Source organism: Gouania willdenowi, chromosome 21, assembly GCF_900634775.1.
Source record: "Gouania willdenowi chromosome 21, fGouWil2.1, whole genome shotgun sequence".
NCBI lineage: Eukaryota > Metazoa > Chordata > Actinopteri > Blenniiformes > Gobiesocidae > Gouania > Gouania willdenowi.
This window is the reverse complement of record NC_041064.1, coordinates 26,577,507-26,601,665: the sequence shown is the minus strand read 5'-3', so window position 1 is coordinate 26,601,665 and position 24,159 is coordinate 26,577,507. Positions and strand designations below refer to the sequence as shown.

Sequence of the window (24,159 nt, the reverse complement as noted above, 5' to 3'; positions counted from 1 at the left end):
AGTTTGAACATATGTAAACGAAACTCAGAACATGTAAGATGAAAGTTTGAATATATATGACAGACTGAATATATTTAAGGAATGTCTAAATATATGTTTTAAAAGATAAAATATGTTTTGTGCACATGTAGGTGAATTGTTTTGTAAGAGACACCCAGCTGAATTTGCTGTCTTTTCAAAATGTCATTTCCAATATACTAATATTTTGTGGACTTTGAGAACTTTTTGCATCAGGTGGTCATACCACATTATGTCAATAGCTTGGAACACAGACTGCATCACCTTAATGATGAAAGTTAGATTATCAGAGCATTCTTGGTTCTCTTGGTCATGATTAAACAGTGAATGGACTTCTTCCTCAGTAGAACAGTGTTATTTTTCTGGCCAGCTCATGCATTTGCCAGTGAGTTGATAACCAACTATTTCAAAATTGCTGTGACAACATTTTGTCCTGCTTTAATCATGGTAACTTTACTAAAAATATACATCTGTGTTGGAAAAAAATATTACATCTAAAAAAATAACACAAGATGGCAGCTGAATTGATTATGCAAATTTTAGTTCCATATATTCAGATTTTCATATATATTTATACAGACTTTCATATATTTTAAGACTTTTATTATATATATATTCAAACTGACATATTTATTTTAATATGATTTAACAGATGCTTTTCTCCAAAGTGACGTACAAGAGCAGTTAGGGTTAAGCTCAACATTCCACAGTAATGACCCTGGTTGGATTCGAACCGGTGACTCTCTGATTACGAGCCTGCTTTTATGTTTATTTTGTAATAAAATGACAAACAAAGCACCTTCACTCTTTTCAGAAACAATTTACTCAGATGAAATGGATCAAATGAGAGAACTAGAAAAATCTAAAAGGAGTCAAAGTATTCATGAATCAGACTTGTTTATATAAACCATACATTTACAACTATATAGAACAAAATGTACAAATGTGTGTTGCTTCTCAACGGGTCAGCTTCAGGACCAACATTACTTAAATACCAGCCATAACCCAAATTGTGGAAAAGGCTCCAATTCTCACAAACTCTGTAGATGGTTTTCAGAGCTGCTAATCCATGGTTGTGAATATCCTCTGAAATTTTTGCCATCATATCAACAATCTATTAATTACAACGAAGAACTATTAGGTAGCAACGCCTTGACTCTCAAACTATAATCTCTGTGCAGAAAAATATAATGAAGAAAACTGAATTGATGATCAAGAACACATTCACTCAGGCAGGAGGTCGTCTCCCAGTTCGTCATCACCAAACTCGTCATCCTCGATGCGTTTGGTGGCTCCGGTCCTTGGCCTTTCGGCCTGAGGGCCCAGTGGGTCCACATAGGAGGCATCTACACTCCAGAAGAAAAAGAAAACTTCATAAGAACATTTTGAAGTGTTGTTTCTGGACACCTGTTGTGTTTTTAACATTTAATTTACCAAGATAAATCCCAATGACAACTACAATATTTGCATTTCCTGAAGAAAATGCAAATGAGGATGCAGAGGCTGGCCTGCGTTGCACTGCATTAGCATGAACCTAACATTAGCATTAGCCTAGCATTAACCAACATTAGCATGAGCTAGTATTAGCCGAGTGTTAGCGTTATCCTAGCAATTGCATTAACCTAGCATTAGCACTAACCTAGTAATAGCATTAGCCTAGCATTGGCATTAACCTAGCATTAGCTGAACATTAGCAATAAGGTTGAAATGGGTTGGAAAAAGTTGAAATAGGGTTAAAAAAAAAAAAAGGTTGAATGGGATGAAAAAGTTGAAACTTTTTTTTAAAAAATGGGATTAAATGGTTAAAAAAGTTTAAAAAAAAAAGTTTAAATGTGTTGAAAATGTTGAAATGGGTTGAAGGCACTAGCTGAACATGTTGAATGGTCAAAATTGGTTGAAGAATGGCTTTAGATGAAGGGCTTAAAAGTTGAAAAAGCTGAAATTTCCAATAGAAATGAATGGGGAAGAAAAAATCTAATAAGTCAAAAAGTTTGAAAGTTACAAATTATAAAAGTGATAGGATAAATCTCGGGAACTTTCTGAATCTTTTGATAGCTTAGTTGTGAAAATCGGACGAACGGTGTAGGAGGAGTTAACGCAGACAGAAGAAAAAAACAGATAATAGTGTTGAGAATTATTTCACATACATTACCACCAGTATTAATAATGCTATAGGGCTGGGATGGATGGAACACATTGGTCTTTAATGAAATAAACTACAGAAAGAAACATTGGATGGTCTCACCAAGTTCTTTGGAGTTGCTGCCTTCGTATGGTTCATTAGATACTGGATATGATCTCATTTTAGAGATCAGCCGCTCTCCTTTAGTGCTGCTGCTGCTGCTGCTGCGACCGCTGTCTGCTCATACACACACACATACCGGCATATTTATATAAAACCTGAATTATTACCTTTTCACAGCCTCGACATCATTTACAACTAAAACCTGCCATAATGATGATGCAACAAATTGTATTAAAAATTATCTCGTTATCGTGATTTTTTCATAATAATAAGGATGAATATTATGTCTTTGTGTTTGTATTGTATGTATTTATTACCCTGTGTGACAGGAACATCCATAAAGAGTTATTAAAGTAGGATTGAACAAATGTACAGAATTGACCAACAGAATTGTGTTTGTAGATTTTAAGTCTGTATTTTCCACTCTCAGATGATGTGCAGACAGGGCGTTTTTCCTCATGAGCTGAAAGACAGGCATGATTACAGGCTGCAGAGGCCAACATCTGGCCGCCAGGTAGCCTTGGAAACTGAAGATTGAAAAAGAGGAATGAGGCCTGATGTTCCATATTCACACATCTCCCACGCACTGCTGAGAGAGTGAATCTCGCTCTGAAAAACTGCAATATTAAAGACGTTTTTAACTGCTCGTAATGAAAGATAATGATTTGCAAGCTTCTATTTTTAGTGTGCATCTGATTCTTGCCACATGTGTGAGAAAGTCAACTTGAACTTTCACTGCTACAGCCGCCTTGCAGTGTAATGCATAAACTATGCAGACATTACAAAAATGTTGGAAAACTCTCAGAATCAGTACAGATTTTCTCAAAGTGGCTCGAGTTCTCTCGTCCTTCCCTTTTAGTGCAAAAGTCCAACATCGCAGCAGCCTGTCAGAGGGTTCTTGGATGGCTTTCAGGCGTCTGAATACATAATCACCCGCAACGTGGATTTATATGATAGGGCCTTAAAGCAGCTGTAAATCTGCATGGCAAAAAGACATTCCAAGCACAATTTTAGGATGGATTCAACTGCTGAATCAAACCCAGTTCTCCTATTAGCAAATGTCAGCTGTTCAAGTAAACTTTCCATAGTACTTATAATATGGAAGGAAGCTCACCTAAGCACAAGGAGAAAAAATAAATTCCATACATTTCCACCTATACTTTAGACTTGGATTACATGAAGAGGACTTCTGAGAGCTTCATGATAAATGGTCATTGTGGTGGGGTTTTTAATTCTGACCTGATCTTCATTGCTGTGGGCCTTTGAGCAAGGCTAAGAATGTAACTTTTTAAAAGTAGAGGACTATACCTTTTTTACTACATATATGATGACTGTCTTTATTATTAACTACCAATGTAAGATAAGATCATAAATTAAATTTAGGAGGTTCAATTATTTAGCTGAGCCTTAAATAAAAGTTCCACTTCTAGTTTCTAAAGTGTTGAGCTGTCCTCTTACATAACTCTCCAGGAGTCCAACACTGGACTGTTTGGACTAGGCTGAAAGCAAAGATGAAAACAGTTGAATGACAATGCAGAAAGATGGCAATGAAAAAGTCAAAAACAACACAGTGTTTGCAGAACGTATTCCCTCTTGGTGTTTAATTATTTTTTGCTTTAAAACATACTATCTCTGCAGTATTTAACCTATATATTTTGAATTGTTACTGATGTATAAATTAACAAATTTTTGGTATTTAATTACAGTTAAATAAGACATAATACAGTACAATGATGGACTGGAGGCAAACATTAAAATGACATTAAAACCTGTGTACTATACATAGGCACTGAAGCTGTAAAGTATGTCACGTTATCATTTTCTCACCTGTTTTAAAACCATCTGCTGTGCCTTATGAAAACAGGACAGATATTTCAGGTTTATGTTAAAAAACAAATTGTATCAACATTTTGCACATTACTTTTGCACTCACTAAACACTCAGGGGCGGATTCACTAAAAACGGAAATAAAGGGTGGAAAACCAAGTGCGTCCCTAAATCCTTTGGTGGCGCAGTTACTTCATCTGCTGTTGGGAATTCACTAACTACGCGTATAGATTGGGGGGACCGCTCTATTTAAATGATCATTTTGCTCGTTCAATGTGGAGAGGTGAGTGCACAGAAGCACAAAAAGGCATTTGAAGACTTCTCTGTCTGCTGCACAAACATTCAATAATGTAGAAAACGAAATACTGTAAACAAATAAAAATGCTGTTTAAAAAAACTTTAAAACCTAATAGTTTTACCCCCTAATTTAACGTGTGCGCTCTGTCACTTCCTGTAACTTTGCTCGTATCAGTTCATGGAAAACATCATCCAGCAGGTCTGAGCTCCTGCAGCGCTGTGTCAGGCACACTTAAGATGTGGACATGGCTGCGTAAATTACGCAGAGTTGTACTATTTTCCGGTGATAAATCACCACAAAGAATTCCAGATTTGAAGTGCATTGCGCCCACTGCATTCATTTATTTGCATTTCCCCCTCCCATTTTTTTGTGCCCCTTATGAGATCCGACTACTTTACATATTCATCAGAGGGAAACGCGTTAAATGGATTGTGGGCATTTTGTGACGTGCTGAAAACTCGCAGTCCTGATTCCCCGGGGTTTGTACCCCTCATTAGTGCATGGAGTGACGTTTGCACACGTTTTAATACCCCTAAACCTTTAGAGAATCCGCCCCTCAGTGACTAATTTTAGCTCGGAGCAGGTAGGGGAAGAGAACTTAGAGCTGTAATGGAGTTAAAATATATGACACACAGCGTTTTAATATACATGTAGTAAATCAAAAACTACAAGATTCTACTGGGAGACATTCAACTGCAGAGAAACCTTGAGTCTTGCTACAGCTCTTTGGCAGATTTCAACAATGTCTGGATTGCATTTAAAAGGTCGCTGATGGCCAGCTATTCAAAGCCAGAGTGTGTTAGTGGGTCTGTGTTTGTTGTAAATGGCTGTTGTGAGGGAGAGCTGAAAACTGTGGTAGCTTCCCTCATAAGAGTCAGTGTGTTCGGGTTTCCTTTTCTACAGGAGAAAGATGGGAAGATACAAGACTACAAAAAGCACTGACCATGAAACTGTACCCGTCATGTTTGGTTTCATAGGAGAGGAGATGATGACGGAGGAATTGTTGGGTAACTTTGGTGTCAAAGCAAATGTACACCTCTGGATTGTTTTGCCACAGAGAATATGATCAGAAAGTTTCACTTTATATCTGAGATAAACTGGGAAATCAAAAGATATCAAGCAAAACTGATAAACATACACATCTAACAAACTTTACTTATCCTAACATGTTTAGGGTAAAGGCAAAAAACCCTAAAGAACCTTACCAATCATTTTTAACAGAACATTTTGTGTGACATAATTTAGGGCAGCTATTTTTAACCTGGATCGATCAAACCCCAGGGGTCTTTGAGTCAGTCTCAGTGGTTCAGCAGGGGTCAAGACACAGTTAAAACATGTTACACAAAATAAGTTTCCATAATCAATTAGTTAATTAAAAGGTGAATTACGATAACAATGTCAGATTTTAATTTGAAATACAAATTTATAAAACAATTAAAAGTGTTTTGAATCATGCAAAAAAATTTGTCCCAGGCTTACAGGTCTTTTTTTGAATAAAATATATACCTATGTATTAAAAAAAAATCCTATTTACGTTTTTTTATTTTTCAAACTATGAAGGGTTTGATGAATGCACTGATGAAGCCTGCAGGGTTCAGTACACTGCTTTAGAGGATACTGAACCTAAATGACAAAAACAGCTCAATTGAAAGACTAATGTGAACTTTACCAGTAGGAATGAGAAGTTATTTAGAAGCTGCATATGCAATAAAAACACTTTTTCTTTCTACCTTGTCTGCTTATGCTATCAAAGGTCAACACTACATGTAGTGCAATCTTTTTGCAATCGCAATGATTGTTTTGTTCATTCAAAAACAATTTACATTTATTTTATTGTTTAATTGTGACCATCACCAGCCCTCACTAAGGAAGGGGTACACTTTATTAGAGGGAAAATATAAAATGAGAGGGCAGTGTTGCACCTTGGTGAGGGTGAAATGAACAGGGGAGAGGGAGTTAGGGTGGGACAAAGGAGTGATTGACATTAAAACTGTAATGGTTGTACGGAAAGTATAATGTGATGCTACTATTGTGTTGTGTCTATTAAACCAGTCTGGTGACAAATGTGGTGAGATTAAAGTTGGTGTCGCAACTCCCGGCCTAAGTATAATGAAGTGGGCGTGATCAGAGGGAAAGGGCAGGTGCTTATGCCTATAACTGATAGTTGGAATCAACGTGTCTAAAGTTAGGCCGAATACGAGCTCATCCCAAAGCCTAAGGCATACTAGTGTATGCACAATCCATGTGCGTGCAAGAGCACATGGGTTGTGGACCCAGGTGCCGCCCCAGACCTGCAAGACCAGCCTGGCCGGCAGCCAGATGGGAACCAAGGAGGTCCAAGCCACCCCTCCCAGAGGCCCCAGAGACGCCAGGCCAAGAAGCTGCACCTCCCCCCACAAACACACCCAAGCAAGCCCCTGGAGCCGAGGGCCGAACACATTGCACCCCTAAGACCACCAAGACATGAGGCCAGCACCCAGCCATACCAGAGGAGGAAATGCACTGCCACACACTACAAGACTGATACAGCACAAACAGATACCATGATGCGGGTCGGCAGCTACACCACCCACCGTCACCCCAAAAGACAGACATTTCTCACACGAATTGGTAACAAAGTTTCATTATCCAGTTGTAGACCCGCCATCTAAATTGCATTCATGTGATAATGTGTTATAGTAATTTTTTTTATCCTGTTGAAGGGTTAAAATGAATATAAAATCTAGTCCAGCAATAATTTTTACTTAATTCAAAAAGTAAATCATTATTACTACTTCATTCTTCTTATTTAAATTTTTAGTAATTCCTTAAATCCATTGATGAGTTTCAAGAGAGAATGACATTTCAGTTGGGTTTCTTTTAAAGGGAGGAGCACTCATGTTTGACTTATGAGTAAATTGTGTTGTCAAATACCCTAATAAAGCTCAAAAACCTAAAGAAAGTATAAAGACAGATTTACAACAATATATGAGTTGGATTTTGGTCTAATAGTGAGTCAGAGGAGGAGTTTTGCATGTTATGTTGGTGCCTAGCTCACCCGTGCTCCCCGCGCTGCCATCGCGGCCTTCCTTTCGACCTCTTGAGCTTCCCTCTCTTCCTAACTTGGCCTTCTGCAGGTGAACAAGGAGAAGAAGGATGGATAGTCAGGGCAGGGAGCCAAACGCTACTCTGAGAGATAAGACTGTGATCGAAACATGACGGAATTATATATTTATATATATATTTTTTTGTCAAAGCCACAAAGCGCTGCAAACCTACCTGCTCTTTGATCTCCTTCATCTTTTCTACCTTCTTCAGTTTTGTGGCATACTCTTGGACTTCTTTCAGTCCCATGTCTGTGCACAGCCGCACCAGAAATCGCAGGCCTGGACCCAAAAATACACCTTGAATGTTTCTTGTACTTACATCAATAATTATATATAGTCAATGAAGAGTTTATATATATGTAAAAATGGAATGATGAATTACATTCTATGTTTTCAGGAAACTTGTGGTGAATGTCTTTGTACGTTTCCAGAGCTTTCTGGTAGTTTCCTGTAGGGAAATGTATCACCACAGTAACTAAATGTAAACAATTAATTGACTTGATTTGTATAGCATTTTAATTACCAGTAGAGTAGTCCCATAGCACTTTAAAATACCAGCACACATTCACCCATCCATACTCACATTCACATACCAATGGGTCAGAGTGGCCATGCAAGGCACTCGTCGACCACTGGAAGCAGCTTTATCTTTAGTGTCAAGCCCAGGGGTCAGCAACCTTTACCATCATAAGAGCCATTTAAGCCCTGCTTTGTCGAAACAGGTGCCCAACTGTTAAACCTCAGACTGAGAGTTGAATTTAAACACTACTCAAAGCACTTATTGCAGATTTAATCTGTATTAATGAGAAGAATGAAAAAAGTTACTATGTGTGTTAAAGCGGACAAGCATCCCCTCTGTGGTGATCGCTGAGATACAAGTACAAGACAAAACCTCGTCTGTAGTGGTAGCATTTCAAAGCATAATGGAGGCCGCAAGACGTTTAATATTAATATTAACCTAACCACAAGGAACGAGTGTATCATAGAGTATCATGTTTTTCCTGCAGTCTGTGCTTTCTCCTTGCCCACCGCTCTCTTTTCTGTTTCAGGTGTCTTGATGCTGGAGCTGGCAGTTCCTGGTTGATGGCTCATGGCTCAACTAGTCAGAGACACTCTGATGATCTATCCTTCCATCCTGTTCTGATTGTCCTTCTGTTCACTAACCCCAATTAGTCGAGGCAGGAAGACTGCCACCTCTGAACCTGGTTCTGCCGGAGATTTCTTCCTGTTATTAAAAAAAAAAAGGGAGTTTTCCCACTGTCGCTAAATGCTTATTCATGTGGATCTTGTTGGGTTCTTTCTTTCTTATTATGAATTTTATATTGATAAGCACTTTGTGATGACTTTGTTGTATTTTGCGCTATATAAATAAAGTTGAATTGGACAACTTTAGAGAGTTTAAATTTAACACTTCACTCAGCAATATGAAGTGCATGCGCAGCTGTTCCACTGTGCTCTTGTGTTGCTTGCTGTCACAGAGTGGGTGGGGCTTCACTGTTGCTCTAGCACTGGCACAGATCTTATATTGATGCAACATGAACACTGACTTACTGTACATCATTGATATGGGTAAAAGTCTATCCTAGGTGCCGAGATTTCTCAGTAAATCTGAATCACTTAAATTGAATGACAACAAATGAGTTAATGACATACTTCATGGTCAGAGGGGTACTGTGATTGGTCAGAGGGTTGCCAACCCCTAGACTAGCTCAAGGTCACTTCAACAGAGAGAGGCATAGCCTTGGAATCAAACCTTTCTATCATAAGACAACCCCTCTACCACCTTACCAAATGTTTTCTTTTAATTTCAGTTCATTAGTCATTTAAAATGTGTTACTCTCACCACTTCTTCTGTAACAACTTGCCACCATAAGCTGCCACTTCACCTGATTGGGTCTGAGAAACACAGCAGAAACAGATCAGATCTCAGAGTTACATAGATCCTTAAAGCCTCATACCTGGATTAGTGAGGCTAAAATTCTACTGTATAGTCTGTTTTACAGAGAGGTTACTTACTGGATGAGTGTAGCTCGTTCAAAGTATTGAATGGCCTTCTCGCAGAATTGTGTCTCAATGTAGTGAGCTCCAAGCCACTCAATCACAGTGATATTAGAGGGAAGATATCTAAAGGACTGAAAACAATACAACACCTATAAATGAGAAGGATTGAGAGATGTTAACACTCAGTTTTAACGTATGATTTTCATACCTCAGAGTAGTACTGGAAAGCTTGAGACTTGTCTCCATCAATATCAAACAGCTGCCCCAGTTTGGCCAGTACATGTGGGTCAGTGGGGGTTACACTGATGACCTTCATCAGCCACTCAATGGCTTCTGGGTAATTCTCCTTCAACTCATAGCTGAGATCAATAATTTAAGGACCAACGGATAATGACATTATTTTAAGTTTCAGGATATAAACCATCAGAGAACCCCATCACCAACCACGCACATTGCTTCTCTTATAAGAAGGATACAGACTGGCCACCTGGTACATGACTTGAGTGCTGTTTCTTAGAATATTGTGAAGTTTGATGAAACAGTCCAAACCCTCCTCCACATGATTCATTCTTTTGTAAGTCAAACCTGAAATAACAGTCATTTTAAAAATGAATTTGAAGTTCTGAAACAATCACCTTAACCACATACACCCTAGACAACTAGAACTGTCGAGAAATGGGAAATAATGTTGCATCCCACTGAATGATTGAATAATAATATGAAGATACATTACATTTCTGTTATACAAAGCTCTTAAACATAGGCTTCCTCCAGCTATTCATTAACATTTTAAAATCAATTTCAAAAGTTGTCCTAAAATCATTTTTATTTTAATTTTAGTTTACTGTAACTTTATTGTTATTGTTTTATGGTTGTTATTTGTTTTGTGTTATACCCTTTTTTCCTATCTGTATTCTGTTCTCATGATCACTAAACAACAATTTGTCTCAGCTGTGGTTGTTTTTGAAGTGCTCTAGGAGTTTGAAGTTGAAGTACAATTTGTTGTATTATTGTGTTTGTGTAAGATTTCATTAATAACTGTGTAATAAGAGCAGGTGTTACCCAGATTGTACAGGGCCTCGGTGCACATTGAGTCATTTCTCAGAGCTTCTTTGAAGAACTCTGCTGCCTTCTCATACTCCTGTTTTACAAACACGATGTTGCCTTTGTTGGTGAGTGCTGCCGGGTTGTAGCGATCAGCGTTCATAGCCAGGTCAGCAAATCGATCAGCCTGGTCAAAGTCTTTTTCCTGTAGGAAATTGTTAAAAGTTAAACAAAAAATGCAGGTCGAAGATGACTGCACAACAGTGAACAGTGAACTCCTAATATGCTCAGACACAGGCCATTATAGGCAGATTTTGCATGTTATCCCAGAGCAAATAAGTTTTGTTTCTCCTCAGTCCAAAAACATGCATAGGTTCAAACTCTTATAACCACCCCCCGCCCCTCAATATAAACATGATAAACAAAAGCAACATTCCTACCAGAAAATAAATAAAAGATAGGTTGGTGGCAGCAGTGCTCTTCACTCTGGTGTCCTTCTTCTCAAATGTCTTCAACGTCTTCACTGCCTAACAGCACAATTCAAAACAGTGTGAGGGCAACATTCTGCAATGCTTTTCATCAAAAACAGTGTATAACCTAAGACCATGCTCATTACTCTGGTTCATGACACTAAATAAATGTATTGTATGTAGTCAGTATGGTTTGTGAAGACATTGGTTGACAGGGACAATTGTTTCACCCATGTCTAATGTTGGAACACAGTAATCTATATTCTGTAACCAGGGACACAAATCAATCCCATTTATATAGCCTAGCAAGATATTCTTCTTATTCAAAAGATCCCTTAACAGTATGCAGTTAATAAATATAACACTTAATCCAGCAGTAGCCTGTATCGTTTAGAAGAAATGCCAGCTCACATGGAAAAGCTCAAACACTAAATGTAGTGAGAGGAACACAAATCACACATACCTCAACCTTAGGCATGCACATGAAGAGAGGGGGTGAGACACAAGCAAAGGAGAATGAGGAACAATGTGATGAGAAATGCAGAACATGATTTGCTTTAAAAGTGCTGGCAGGAATAACATGCACAATGGCCTAAAGTTGGACCAAACCAAAATGTTTTTTCAGCAAAAAATAAAACTTGTCGATTACTTTTGCTGGCAATTGATAATCCCAGACAGGAGCGATTAACTCATTTTAACTCAGAAACAACGTCACCTCAAATTGATTTGAGTGGGCAGCACTGTTAAATATTACAACTGAAAAATAATGACAAATCCAACTTTGCTTTTGTTTATTTTAAGTAAAAGTACATTCTGAAAATGTTCATGTTTTTACACAGGAGAAGTAGGAAGGAGCGGGCCAGGAAGCGAACTGCCTTTACAGCAACTCCAATCCAATTATCAAGCTTGAGCAGTAGCGGAGTGGCCAGCTCACCTGTTCCAAAGCTGAGATTGTCCGATACCTCAGTGACACCTTCAGCAATGAAGCAAGGGAACAAGACCTGAACCACTACACGTCTAAGCCACCTGCACTAACTCTGGACTTCAACGTGATGCAGTCCAGCTGGAACAAAATCCAGGAGGTGGTCAAGAAGACCATAGTAAGTTCAGCCCCAGGACCTCATGGGGTTCTACAAGCTCAGGGGGGATGCTAAAGGTAAAATGGAGGAGAAGGTAAGTTGCTCGTTTGGAGAAGGGGTGTGGATTCCAAAGGATTTTGAGTTGAACACCATAGACAAAGCCATCAAAGTCTTTATGAATGACCTAACGGTGACAACACCACACATCCCTGTGAGCTGGTAGATTCTGAAGGGTGAAGATGGGCATGCATGGGTTTCAAGCCAGCTAAGCTCTGATCTCATTACCAACAAATTCTGCTTCACACCTCACATCACTGAGCCACTAGGGAAGAGCCTTAGGAAGTTGTTCAATTGCATCCTGAAGAACACATTAGCCATCTGTGCAACAAATGTGGAGTTGGAGGCCTGGCTAATTGCAGCGGATAAGTGAGACCTACCTGTACCTCACAAGTTCAAGACCTGGATTTAGTAGCATGGCATCCTCCCACAGATTCTCCTACCCCTGATGTTCTATAAGGTTCCAATCTCCACTATTGAGGGCTTTGAGAGGAGAGAACAACAAGCAGAAGTTCCCTATGACTAGCCTGAGTAAAGAATGCAAGAGGAGCCATACTAGGGAGGTGCTGCAATATCAAGAGTCAGAGGACTTTTAGGTCTCTCAGGCTGGGATTGAAGTGAGGAGGACAGGGTGGAAGTGGAAGGCGGCAGAGGCTACATATCAGTCCATTTTCCAGCACAGGCCTGGTGGGAGGAGTGACTCCAGTAAGAGTGGGCCTGGGTAGTACTACAACACCTCACTACAATAAGGCACATACTAAAAACCAGATAATACTGGTGCAAGATGGAGATTCAGGCATCAGTAGGGGAGGAAATAGCCAACAGAGTGGTTGGAATGCGGCAGCAGGTAGCCTGTGTAAGATAGGAGCAGGCAGTGGACCACAAAGTCTCACTGAAAGAGCTGTGGAAAGCTGAGCCTCATGGAATAAGATTCTTGATCCAACCCATACCAAGCCCATGCAACCTGTTCTGGTGTGGAAAAGTGGAGTCACTAGCCTGCATCCTGTGCCTGAGGAGGGCGACTGTGGCGCACATCCTCAGCTGTTGTTTGAAAGCCTGCCATGTGAACACAAGCCGGGGCCTGATCAGCCTCGAATTGGTCACCTGGATGAAAGTGTATGATGCTTGAATGACCTGAAACACTCTATGACCCCAGATAACATCACTGATGATGTGTCCATGTCGCATTGCTAGTACTAAAACACTGTGATCTCTGTGGACAAACTAGGTTGAGCAGCTACTATTGACACTTCTGATTTTAGAGACATTAAACATTGAGTTGCTTGATAGCATTACTAAGTCTCTAAAAATGGCAATACAACATGTTTAAGCTGTTTTAGGAAGCTCAAGTAAGAGAGTAAAAGATTCCCACCCAGAATAAGATTCCCACTCACCTGGTTGATGTCCTTCTGTCTAAGGAATGTTATGGCTTTGTTGATCTCCAGATCGTTGGCTAACTCAACATACTGTGAGCTCTTCACCATTTCCACACACCTTAATAAGCAGACAGAGTCATTGAACAAGCAGTCTGGCAGATCTTTCACAGCAAAAATAAACGTTCTTATTCACACAACTTTCTAATTATTGCTGTGACCTTGGTTGGCTAGGCAACCTTCAAAAGCAGCTTCATATGCAAGAATACATCTACAGTTAAGGTTATTAAGAAAGACTATTGGGATTCTAAATTGATCAAACTTTGAAAATACAAACACATTTCTTCATTTAATAATATAAATATAAAAGATTTAAAGAGATTTCCATCACTAAAGTTATTAGAGCAGATTCATCCATTCACTTCAGCCCTGATGACCATTGTGCCATCAAAAAAATAAGATGGATAACAATAATCACAGTGTTGTGTTTTATCATTGTGATGTCCAGAATATTGAAAATGATGGATTTTTTTTAAAGGGCCCGTTCTCTGTTAAGTTGTTCTATTTTAAATTTATACAGCAGTGATTGCCAAAATGTGTAGTGAACTCTAATGGTACTGCAGGTGGACAGTGAAGTTAAAAGGTCACAAATGTAATAATATTCTTTGTCATTGCTGAACAGTCCAAGTTTGAACATTTTTGTGTGGACACTCATGTTACCTGATATTTTTGTACAGGATCAAATACCTTGCAATAAAATCAAGTTTTTGCCTCAAGTTATTTGTTTTACCTGATTCTTAGCCTTTATTATCTATGTATTTTCCATACTGTATTCAGTTTTGCAACTCAGTTGAAATATATCACAATCAAAAAGTAAGAAAGTGATAATACACCTCCATATCGTCATATGAAAGTGATATATACTGTATACGATTCATCATATGAATACCCATAAACATTTACTTGAGAGTTTGTCCCAGATGATTTTGACCCAGGGAATAGTGGGCTAAAAGCAATTAGAGGGTAAAGCCCAAGTGATATTTGCATTCAGATACTAATGCTTCTTCCAACAGTCAAATAACATGTATGCCCACTATCCTGGGTTTCTAAATTGGCTGAAAGTGCAAATGTGTGTGAATGTGCGTCATCAAGTAATCATCGTCAAGAAAGAACAGAAAAGATTGGCTTCTTGTTAACCAACCAGTCAAATCCAGTGGCGAAAGATGTCTCGATGGCTGGAGCAATGAGCTTGGCAGTGGTCATTATGAACTTCTCAGCCATTGATTTTCTATACACAACAGAACAGGACAAATAGAAATGAATAGGACAAAAAGTTTACAGCCAAGAGAGAGAGAGTCTGTATTCTTCCTTACCGATCTCTTTCCATCTGGTGGAGCTTATCATTCTTAATGGCCTCAGTGATTAAATTAGAGGTAGGGTCATCCTGAAAAAGTTTTGGCAAGTCAAGTTTATGTATAATATTAGTCTAAATATATTCAGTTTTGATGTTTTAGGTGGAAATTACATTTTCAAAAAGAAGAATATCAAGACAAACCAAAAAGCATAATGACCATTTTTTCCCCCCAATATCGACAAATCTGGAGGCACATCGAGACAATTTCTTTGAGACACTTGTAGATATTTTGTCAACCCATTCTGAAACTGTAAGTGAGGCTTCCATAAAGTTTGTATCTGGCACACCTCACAGTGGCCGGCCGATTTCATCAGTCGATTTTTGTGTGTTTTACGTGTATCTGCATCGGCCGATGCGCGCTACTGCATTCGCTAATCCACTTTATTAACAGAGCGGCTGCTCCAGGGCTCCGTGTTGCAGCAGACAGAGGCTGTGCACAGCCTCCCCGCACGAGCAGAGCGTGAAGCAACGTCTTCAATCCCAACACAGGTTTTAAACATTCAAAGCATGTTACTTAGCGGTTCCGTGGGTCCACGTGTTGTGTCACACTTCTAGTTAATGAGCAGCTGGTTGGAGGTTTGGCCGCGTGTGTGTGTTTCTTTTCCTCTCTCTCTGCTTCTCACTCAGCGCTGCGCTGAGAAGAAGATTTTAATTTTGAGAAGCAGTTTAATACTTGTTTGAATATTTATTCTTGTTAATGTTGATGCAATTTAGAACAGAAACTTGAGCAGTTTGTTGCTTAATGCACATCTGACATCACTTTATACACCTTTTCGCGGTGACATCATCATCTGGGACATTTGCCTTAGCAACGCCGTTTGCCATTTTAAGAGGGGTATACATTTGCCTGACAACCGCTATTTACACTCTTTACCGCCGACAACACAAAGGTTTTACTCAATGTTGTACGGATATTTCATCAGATTAGAGCCAAAGGCCAAGCACCGATATGAAGGGAAGTTACATCTGGTTGGTTTGGAATCATGTCCGTACCAAGCACCTCAAGGTTCATAGAAAAACGACCCAACAACATGGCCAGATCTCCAATGGCCCGCTATTTACGAGTAGCTCATTAACAGCCCTGGCGTCTACACAATGGAGAAGATGAGGACTTACAAAAGCTTGGATGCATATATTTTCTTTAAGGTAGGCTTATGTATGTGTTTTTGTGTCTTTATAGGCCTGTGTCATTATGATAATTGGCTTGTTAAGCAATGTGGCTATGCTAGCCTAGCGCCGCTAATAATATAGTAATAATAATACAGCCTAAATTAAAACATAAATGGGTATATGAAGCACATTTGTTTATCTAATATACTTACAGTTCATATACAAGTCAACCCATTGCATATTTACAGTTAATTTCACATTGCTTGTCTTCAAGTTAGACATATTAGCCATAAACATTTCAGTCATTACTGAATACATTACAATTTAAATGTAGGCTAATTCATAATGTCATAAAATCAGTCAGGAAGAAATTAGATCCCCAAAATACACAACCTACCATTAACGAAATGTGTACTGCAAACATACAATGACTTTGATTATGGGCTCTATGTAGTTCATCTACGTTTGTTCGCCTCAGTGCTTGGATCCATAATTTCCGTTTCTGGCCTTTTTCTGTCGGTATTTTGTAAAAGGTTATCTTTTCCTTCAGCCAGGCGTGGTTATGACAGCCAAATACTACGCAGGATTTGGGCATTATACGATAAAAATCAGCGGTAAATAGCGGTTGTCAGGCAAATGATTACCACTCTTAACATGGCGGCGTGCGTTGCTAAGTCAAGTGCTGACGTCATGTGAAAAGGTGTATTTTCCTCTGCTAATTTATGTTGTGGGGTTGTGTTGGAATGGAATATTATTCATGCTTTCTTTTCGTGTTTAATACTATAATTATATATCTTTATACTCAATAATCCTGTAAATAAAATATATATTTTACAGTTCTATATAACAGTTCTTTTTCATAATATTTCATGAGATATCTCACTTTTTTTTTACTTGTTCTTGTTCTACATCACCTGTTTTTATTATTTGTTAAATATTTTTACTTGGTGTCATTTTTTTTTTAAATTGAGACTTGTACCATATCATCTTTGTCTAATTTTTATGATGTAAACTGAGGGAGCAAAAGTAGTATTGGCTCCAAATATCGGCTCAAGAAAATCGGCAGTCCACATTAGTCATTGGCTAAGGCTTGGAAGAAAAAAAATCGGCATCGGCTGTAAAAAACCCATATCGGTCGATTCCTACCTCACAGCTGCTCAAACATGGAGGGATTTGGTAAATTTTAGGGCCAAAAGAATGCCTAATACTCCCACATGTGAGAGTCCCTGCTATAAGGGATTACTAATATCCTGCAAAGGCATACAAAAGGTCTTCGATTCTAATAATGTGGCACGGCTCTGACACATGTACTGGATGTTGTCATGTTCTTTCATGGATAGTGTCAGCACTGGCATCTTGGCTTGGATTCTCTATTATCGCATACACCAGCAAACAGGATAAACCTAAACAGTTTGTCTTATTGAGCACTGGCTCACTGACTCTTAGAATCAGTAATGGTGTAAAGCTCTGAAACTAACGTTAGATGGGATGTACTTGTCTTCATCGTCGATACATAGAGGAACAGAGATCAGTTCCTGAAAAGCCTTCTTCATCCTCTCTCTGTCTCCGATGGCGTAGTAGCAAAGGGTGAGGTTGTAGCCTGCCTTAATGTTGGGACTGTTGCTCATGATTTGCTCAAATGAGGTTATGGCATCTGTGTATTGGCCCATACAAACAAAGACCATGCCAATGTTCTGCATAATCTTTGTCCTCATCTCCTTGTGTTCATCTGAGATCTGATCGAGGGCCATGCGATAATACTTTAGAGCTTTGGGGTAATTTTTCAGCTTTAAGTAAATGTTTCCCATGTTGACTTTGAGACATCCTGAAAGACAACACACAAACAGTAAAGAGTATTAAAAAAACAATAAACACTTGACAATGACTTGAGCTAATACATGCTTCATATCATTCTTGAAAAACATGTGAGCCTAATGAAGTTCATCCAAATCTTGAGCATCATTGTCTTGAAACCCAACAAGGTGTGTAAACGTTAGTAATAACTGGAGCTTATACAGCTTAAGGCACTTCAGTGGGTTTGTTGCTAGCGTGATTTCTTACCTGCATTGGTAAACATCTTATTATTTAAGATTAGCTGGTAGGTGTTCAGAGCTTCTTGGAACATTTCATTGTTTGCATACTGGTTTGCAAGATTGAGCAAAACCTGTTCAGGAAAAAAAAACACAAAACTAAAAAAACTAAAGATAATGTAAAAAATTAAAAAGGACTGTGTAACATCTTATTGTGTGTGCGTAGTTTTTGAATAAAATCTATGTAAAAAAACAACAGCTAATGTGATAGAAGTGAAAAATAGGGATACTGTAAGTTGAAAGGTTGAATCCTTTTTTTTGTGGCGCTAGTAAAGTGTTGTAAAATTACAACACCTTTGTTTTTTACCGATCCCCTCTAGTTACCACCAGGGAAGCAGGCAGCAGCTATTCCTATTTCTGGGGTCCACACATTTTTCTAAGTTAGTTACTGGTGTGGGAAAAAGATTGAACTGTTGAAAATTACATCCACATATATTACATTGAATATGATGATTATTTTGGATACAGTTTCTTAATGACTGTCACAGTTTGGAAAGCGTTTTTGGCAACTCAACAAAATATAAATAAATAAATAATAAATGTCCAAGCAGCAAAAAAACATTGATCAAAAACAAATATTATGACGTAGATGTAATGTACAAAGTGCTGGACTTACAGAGTATCTCGTGTCTAAATTGATTTGCTCAGGTTTGCCGGACAGCTCCTTCTGTTTGACCAAAGCTCTATCCTTCCTTCCAGCCTCTTTAGCTTTCTCAAGAGCCTTTAGACAAACATCATGAAAACACACACAAATCCTCAGTGACAACAGCAGTAGTTGTTCTCCTCCACATTGTTAACTGGCATTTACCAGGGTTGGGGTAAATTATAATCATAATCACATAATTGATCATTAATTACAATTATGATATAATGTAACTGTAATTGAAACATGTTTTGTTGCTATTGTAATTGAGTTCAGATAATTGACTTTGTAATTGTAATTGACGTGGACATTCTATAAAAAACTATCGATGACAATTTAATTAAATGCAAAACTGGGTAACCATGTTACAGTTCTATGGCTTATACATACATACGTAGTTATTAAAATATGTTTTGTATCAAGTATACCTGTCAGTTGTCTTGAGGAGCAATTTACCATTAAAAAAAAAAAAGAAATTCCACGGTATACTGACACAAAAAAGGCTGAGACACCCACAGCAAAAATATTAATACAAATATTTTCATGGATTAGGAAGCCTAACAAGGAAACAAAGAGATGGAAATAAAATTGGATAATAGATAATATTTGTTAATGTATTTTACAGCTGATTTAAGAAATTAGTCAAAACCAACCTGATATCGTAAGAGCTGCTAACAGAACGCTAACACAAGAGGAAGGTTACGTTTTTGTAGTTGTAAATGACTTTCAGGGGAAAAGTAATAATTGTAATTGGGAAAAAAGACAGTCAACTTAATCATAATTGAGTTTAAATTGAACATGGATAATTTAAGACGCAATTGTAAGTGAAAATTTTAATTTTCCCCACACTGACAGCTGTTATACTTAAAAGTCTTAGAAAAGAATGATGGTGCGTCTAACCAGTTCTGAGGATCCCATGCTGTGTGCGATGCAGCTTTCTTTTACCAGGTCATTCACTTTCTTTTCCAGGATCTTGATCTTCTCCTCAGGCCTAACGCATCACAAGACAAAACAATAAAATAGATGACAATTGTGGGATTTTTAAAGAAAAGTGAAGGTATTAAAAGCAGGTGGAAGAGAGATAATCTCCTCTGCCTCGATGACCTGGTCCAGAGGCGTGGCTAGCAATTAGGATGTGAAATTGCATGAAACCAATTCTATTATTACTCTATCACAAACAAAAAAAAATCAATAACAATTGAGAGTTTTTTCTGGTGAATGAAGTTGAATCTGCTCTGAGCTGCTGTAGGTGATGGGGAACATTAAAGGTCCTATATCATGCTATTTCAAGACCTTCCAAAGTCAACTACAGCCATACAATACTAATTCATGAAGAGATATGACTTATTTTCTTTCAACTCAGAAGTTGAAATGCACATTTTCTCTGGAGTGCCGCCTCTCCCAGTGTGAGTGCCTCCCATTTCATGACGTAGCTCTAGAACCTCGGGCCGGCAGCATGGGCCAATAATATCCAGCTGCAGCCCCGGAGCGTAAGTCCCTGACGGGACACAAGCCTCTGGCTGGGCGGATGTGCCCCTGGCTGGACGGAAGTGCCCCTGACGTGACAGTGGAAGCTGTTTTTCGATGCGACAAATTTTAGCCAGGAAGTGGAGTCAGTAGCGGTTAGGGTTAAGGGTTAGTAAAAAAGAAAGCTAAGTATTGCAAAGTTGCCAGAACAGTGGATATGGTTACTGGTATTCTACGTCACTTCCGTCCAGCCAGGAGCTTGTGTCTCGTCAGAGGCTTCCGCTCTGGGGCTGCACCTGGATACTACTTACATGGACAGCAGGCACTTCCTGGAGAGGGCGTTTGGTTTCAGACTTCTGTGACATCACAAGAGTCTGAACCGTAAACTGTAAAAAAAAAATGGAGGAACTGCTCATTTTTCAAAAGAGGGGGGAGCAGCAGCTCAGAGAGCAGGATTAGTGAGGATTGCTCAGAGATGCAGGAAGAAAGCCCAATAATACTTTGGGGGTGTTTTTGTCAAGGAATTAAACCTTTGCCTGCTATCAGCAGCCCCTAGTCACCGTATCTCCCAATTGCAACAGGCAGACTATCCAACCAAATCTTCTCCACCACCAACAGTCAGTTAAACACAGTAGTATCACTTGCCTTTCTTCCACTATCGGATTAAAAGAAGCCTTTATGTCCTAACTCATTAGAATAATAATGTAATGACTCACGTGTTCTCATTCTTTGCTTCAAGTGGAGGTGCAGGACCTCTGGACTGACCCAGGGGATCAAAAGTCATCCCTGAACACACAAATCATGACCAAATCAAGAAAACTGCTCTATTTACACATTGTGAACAGTTAGACACCTTTGATCAACATTCACATCGACCTGCATCCTGACATAGTCCATCCACCAACAGGAATCACAATAAAGAGAAAAGCATTGACTTAATATGTCTCGTCTTGTCTTCAATACTTGCTTATCCTATACAGGATTGCAGGGGTTGCTGGAGTCTTTCCCAGCAGACATAAGGCATAAGCACTTCATATGTCAGCAGACATATTGTTATGAATGTCGACGTGTTTGCATGCCCTCACCATACACACCTCTTGTCAAAGATGAGGTGTAACCTGCTGCTCTGACTGCAGTCATAGGTCGGGCTGCTCCGTCCTGTAACAATTATTATTTTTTGGACAGTTTGGATTACACAATTTATTTTCTCACTTCTCTTCCCAAAGAGATGTATTCACAAGTTTACAGAGGAAAGAAGCTTGAGGAAACAGAAAACAATGTTTCAAAGAACAAAATGTCTACACAAGAATAAAAAAGATAATCTATATATTAATTCTTGTAAAATTTCATGCCTACATCTAATTGGTGAATTCACGTCTCTGACCTGCACAGTTCCAGTCATTGGTCTGCCCATCGATGATGCCATCCGTGGCTTCAGGAAGCAGAAAAAAAATTTAAAATCAGAATCCCTGAGGTAGTTGCTCAGACAAATACATATTGTATATACGGCATACTACATATTACATGTCCTAATTAGGGTTTACACACAGTTTTTATTGTGTGCATTTTAAAGTTACTTTGTGAAATTGAATTTCTTTTTTTTTAGCCTTGAGAGTTTCATACAAACCATGACATAATAGTGTGGCAATTAAAGTTTCAAAATTGTAATTCCTACACTTACTCCGAAAGAAGAGGCTAATGGCCGAGCTCCAATGGCAGTGCCAGGAAATTTGGCAGTCACCTGGATGGATTGATAAATGCACATTAAATATTTGACTCCTCTGCAGTCTCGCACACACACACAGACACAGACACACACACACACACACACACACACACACACACACACACACACACACACACACACACACACACACACACACACACACACACACACACACACACACACACACACTTACTGGAGGCCTCCTTCCATAACTTGTCCGTACTGCTTGCTGGAAGCCAACGTCATTTTCCAGCTCCTAAAAAAAGTTGGCCAACAATTCCCCTTAGGTTAAGGTTGCTTTTATTGTGACGCTTTCCAACCAAAATGTTTCTGAAGGATTAAAATACAGTCGATCTTATGATTATGAAATCTGAGTATTGTAGGATCACAAAGTATACAACACACTGCAATTCAAAAGGTTCAGCTTTTTCTAATATTTACACTTAAAAGTGCACGGCTTATGCATAATTGCGAAAAGAACAGCTACTGAATAGGGCTGGGACGATGTATGATACTGCGCTAGTGATAACGATACAGGACAATATTTGTCAATCTGATGATTTTAAACTTGTAAACCTAAAACCATGGAAACTATTTGTTCTATCAGCTGCAATTTTTTAGCCACAAACTGAGGATAAATTCAGCCTGGAGTTATTTAAAAAAATAATAATAAAGAAAATCATTAATTATATACTAAATGTACTTCTATTCCTTAAGTTTTTGTTGTTGTTGTTGTTGTTTTTTTACAGTCATAGTTTTAATTACTCACCTATCAGTAGACATAAACACATGGCTTGAAAGAAAAGTAACTAAAATTATGTGCTGCTAACGTTTTGGTGGCACGTGCCACAGCACACCTTTAGCGTTCTTGTGAAGCTAAAGCACGTGGGAAGCTAGATAGGCATGAAGTACATTACATTGCGTCAAATGTTTTCAATAAATGTGATGCAAAAACGTTCAATCTATGCGTAACATGTATGCAAAGCAACCAACTCACCTCCGAGTCAAATGTGGGGTTGTAGTCGTTGTATCCAGAGTACAGATCGTCTTCCTCCACAGCCAGGTGAACATTCTCCATGGTTTTTATTTTCAGGGCAGGTAATAAGTAAAGTAAGCAGTGGAAAGCCGGTCAAAAACTGTAAATAAAACGGAGCAAAAATGGTTTGTTGTGCTTAAGGGTTGAATCTCTGCGTTTTATCTGTTGCTAGGTAACACGCGCAACCACTTCTTCTTCTTTAGATTTTCCAACAGCTTAGATGCATCAAGGCGTGTTGCTGCCCTCCACAGGTCTGCTAGTTATTCAGCGACAACCAACAGCTTTAGCACTTGCTAGCTCTTCCAGCTCTTCCACTGTGTTATTACATCACACAGTCGTGCTTAATTGGTGTCGAAGTCCCGGAATATAGTTCTAAAATGATCATTACTTTTATTATTATGATCAGATATTGTTTTTTTTATGTCAGCAACGGACCCGGTTTAGGTTGCGCTTATTTTTGTATTTTGGTCTTTCTGGGTCACCGTACTATTCAACCAACGTGACATTGCAGGGGCAGTGCAGTCATTTTAGTGTACTTTAACTCGACTTTAACTTTGTAACACTATAATAGTAACTGTGCAAAATGGAAGTCATAACTGTGGTCGGCAGGTGAGTAAATATAGGCATTTAACAATGTTTGACATCTAATGTCTGTTATATGTTTGACTTTGTGATCATGCTTGATCTGCATCGTGCTTGCATTTTGTTATAGTACGATTATATCATAATTTTAGTTTAGTCATTATATCATATAGTTCTCTATATAGTGCACACAGCAGTGTTTTATTTGCATGCACAGATAAATACATGCACGGATGGCTTGTTTGTATGCATAGTTTGTGGTTAGCTTTAGCGTTTGATCTGCTTTCTAACTTTCGTCTGTCAAGTTATTGACAGGTTTTTTTACGAGACACGTAAGCACTTAAAAACGATCATTTGTAAGCCTTTAAACATGATTATATTTTTATTTGAATGTTTGTTATGATCGTAATAAATGAAATATTAACCACGAGAATGAGAAAAATCATTGTCACAAAATGAATCAATATATTCATAACTTGACTTATTTGATTACAACATTTAGTTTGGTTTAATCTGCCTGTGTCTAAAAATTAAAATGTACATTACCTTTTTTAGGAAATAAAAGAAAAAGCTACATATTCATGTAGAATGTT

The 24,159-nt window shown here is 38.5% G+C and overlaps 2 protein-coding genes across 8 annotated transcripts in view; one reads left to right on the top strand and one right to left on the bottom strand.

The window, feature by feature from the left end:
• Positions 1-898: 898 nt before the first annotated feature.
• Positions 899-23,409, bottom strand: ift88 (intraflagellar transport 88 homolog). Of its 6 annotated transcripts, none has more exons than XM_028435846.1 (26): positions 22,946-23,409; positions 22,142-22,204; positions 21,904-21,963; positions 21,607-21,654; positions 21,308-21,380; positions 20,939-21,008; positions 19,656-19,746; positions 18,729-18,833; positions 18,084-18,186; positions 17,501-17,847; positions 14,872-14,942; positions 14,700-14,786; positions 13,520-13,619; positions 11,453-11,458; positions 10,960-11,046; positions 10,538-10,724; positions 9,952-10,060; positions 9,684-9,834; positions 9,491-9,606; positions 9,318-9,370; positions 7,857-7,922; positions 7,647-7,753; positions 7,426-7,498; positions 4,091-4,114; positions 2,264-2,377; positions 899-1,364 (listed from the first exon to the last, which is right to left on the bottom strand). In XM_028435846.1, exons 1-26 carry the CDS (start codon positions 23,024-23,026, stop codon positions 1,243-1,245), a joined length of 2,514 nt encoding a protein of 837 aa, XP_028291647.1. In that variant the 5' UTR covers positions 23,027-23,409; the 3' UTR covers positions 899-1,242. The 6 variants fall into 6 exon arrangements, with proteins under 6 accessions (XP_028291647.1, XP_028291649.1, XP_028291651.1 ...); XM_028435848.1 differs by having other exon boundaries at positions 21,317-21,380; XM_028435850.1 differs by lacking the exon at positions 4,091-4,114.
• Positions 23,246-24,159, top strand: part of cryl1 (crystallin, lambda 1) — a 39,124-nt gene continuing 38,210 nt past the window's right edge. Inside the window, exon 1 of one of the 2 annotated variants that reach the window (XM_028435859.1) lies at positions 23,246-23,593. In XM_028435859.1, coding sequence (XP_028291660.1) covers positions 23,568-23,593 — 26 coding nt within the window. In that variant the 5' untranslated portion in view covers positions 23,246-23,567. The remainder of the gene's footprint in view (positions 23,594-24,159) is intronic. The other variant, XM_028435858.1, reaches the window with a different exon arrangement.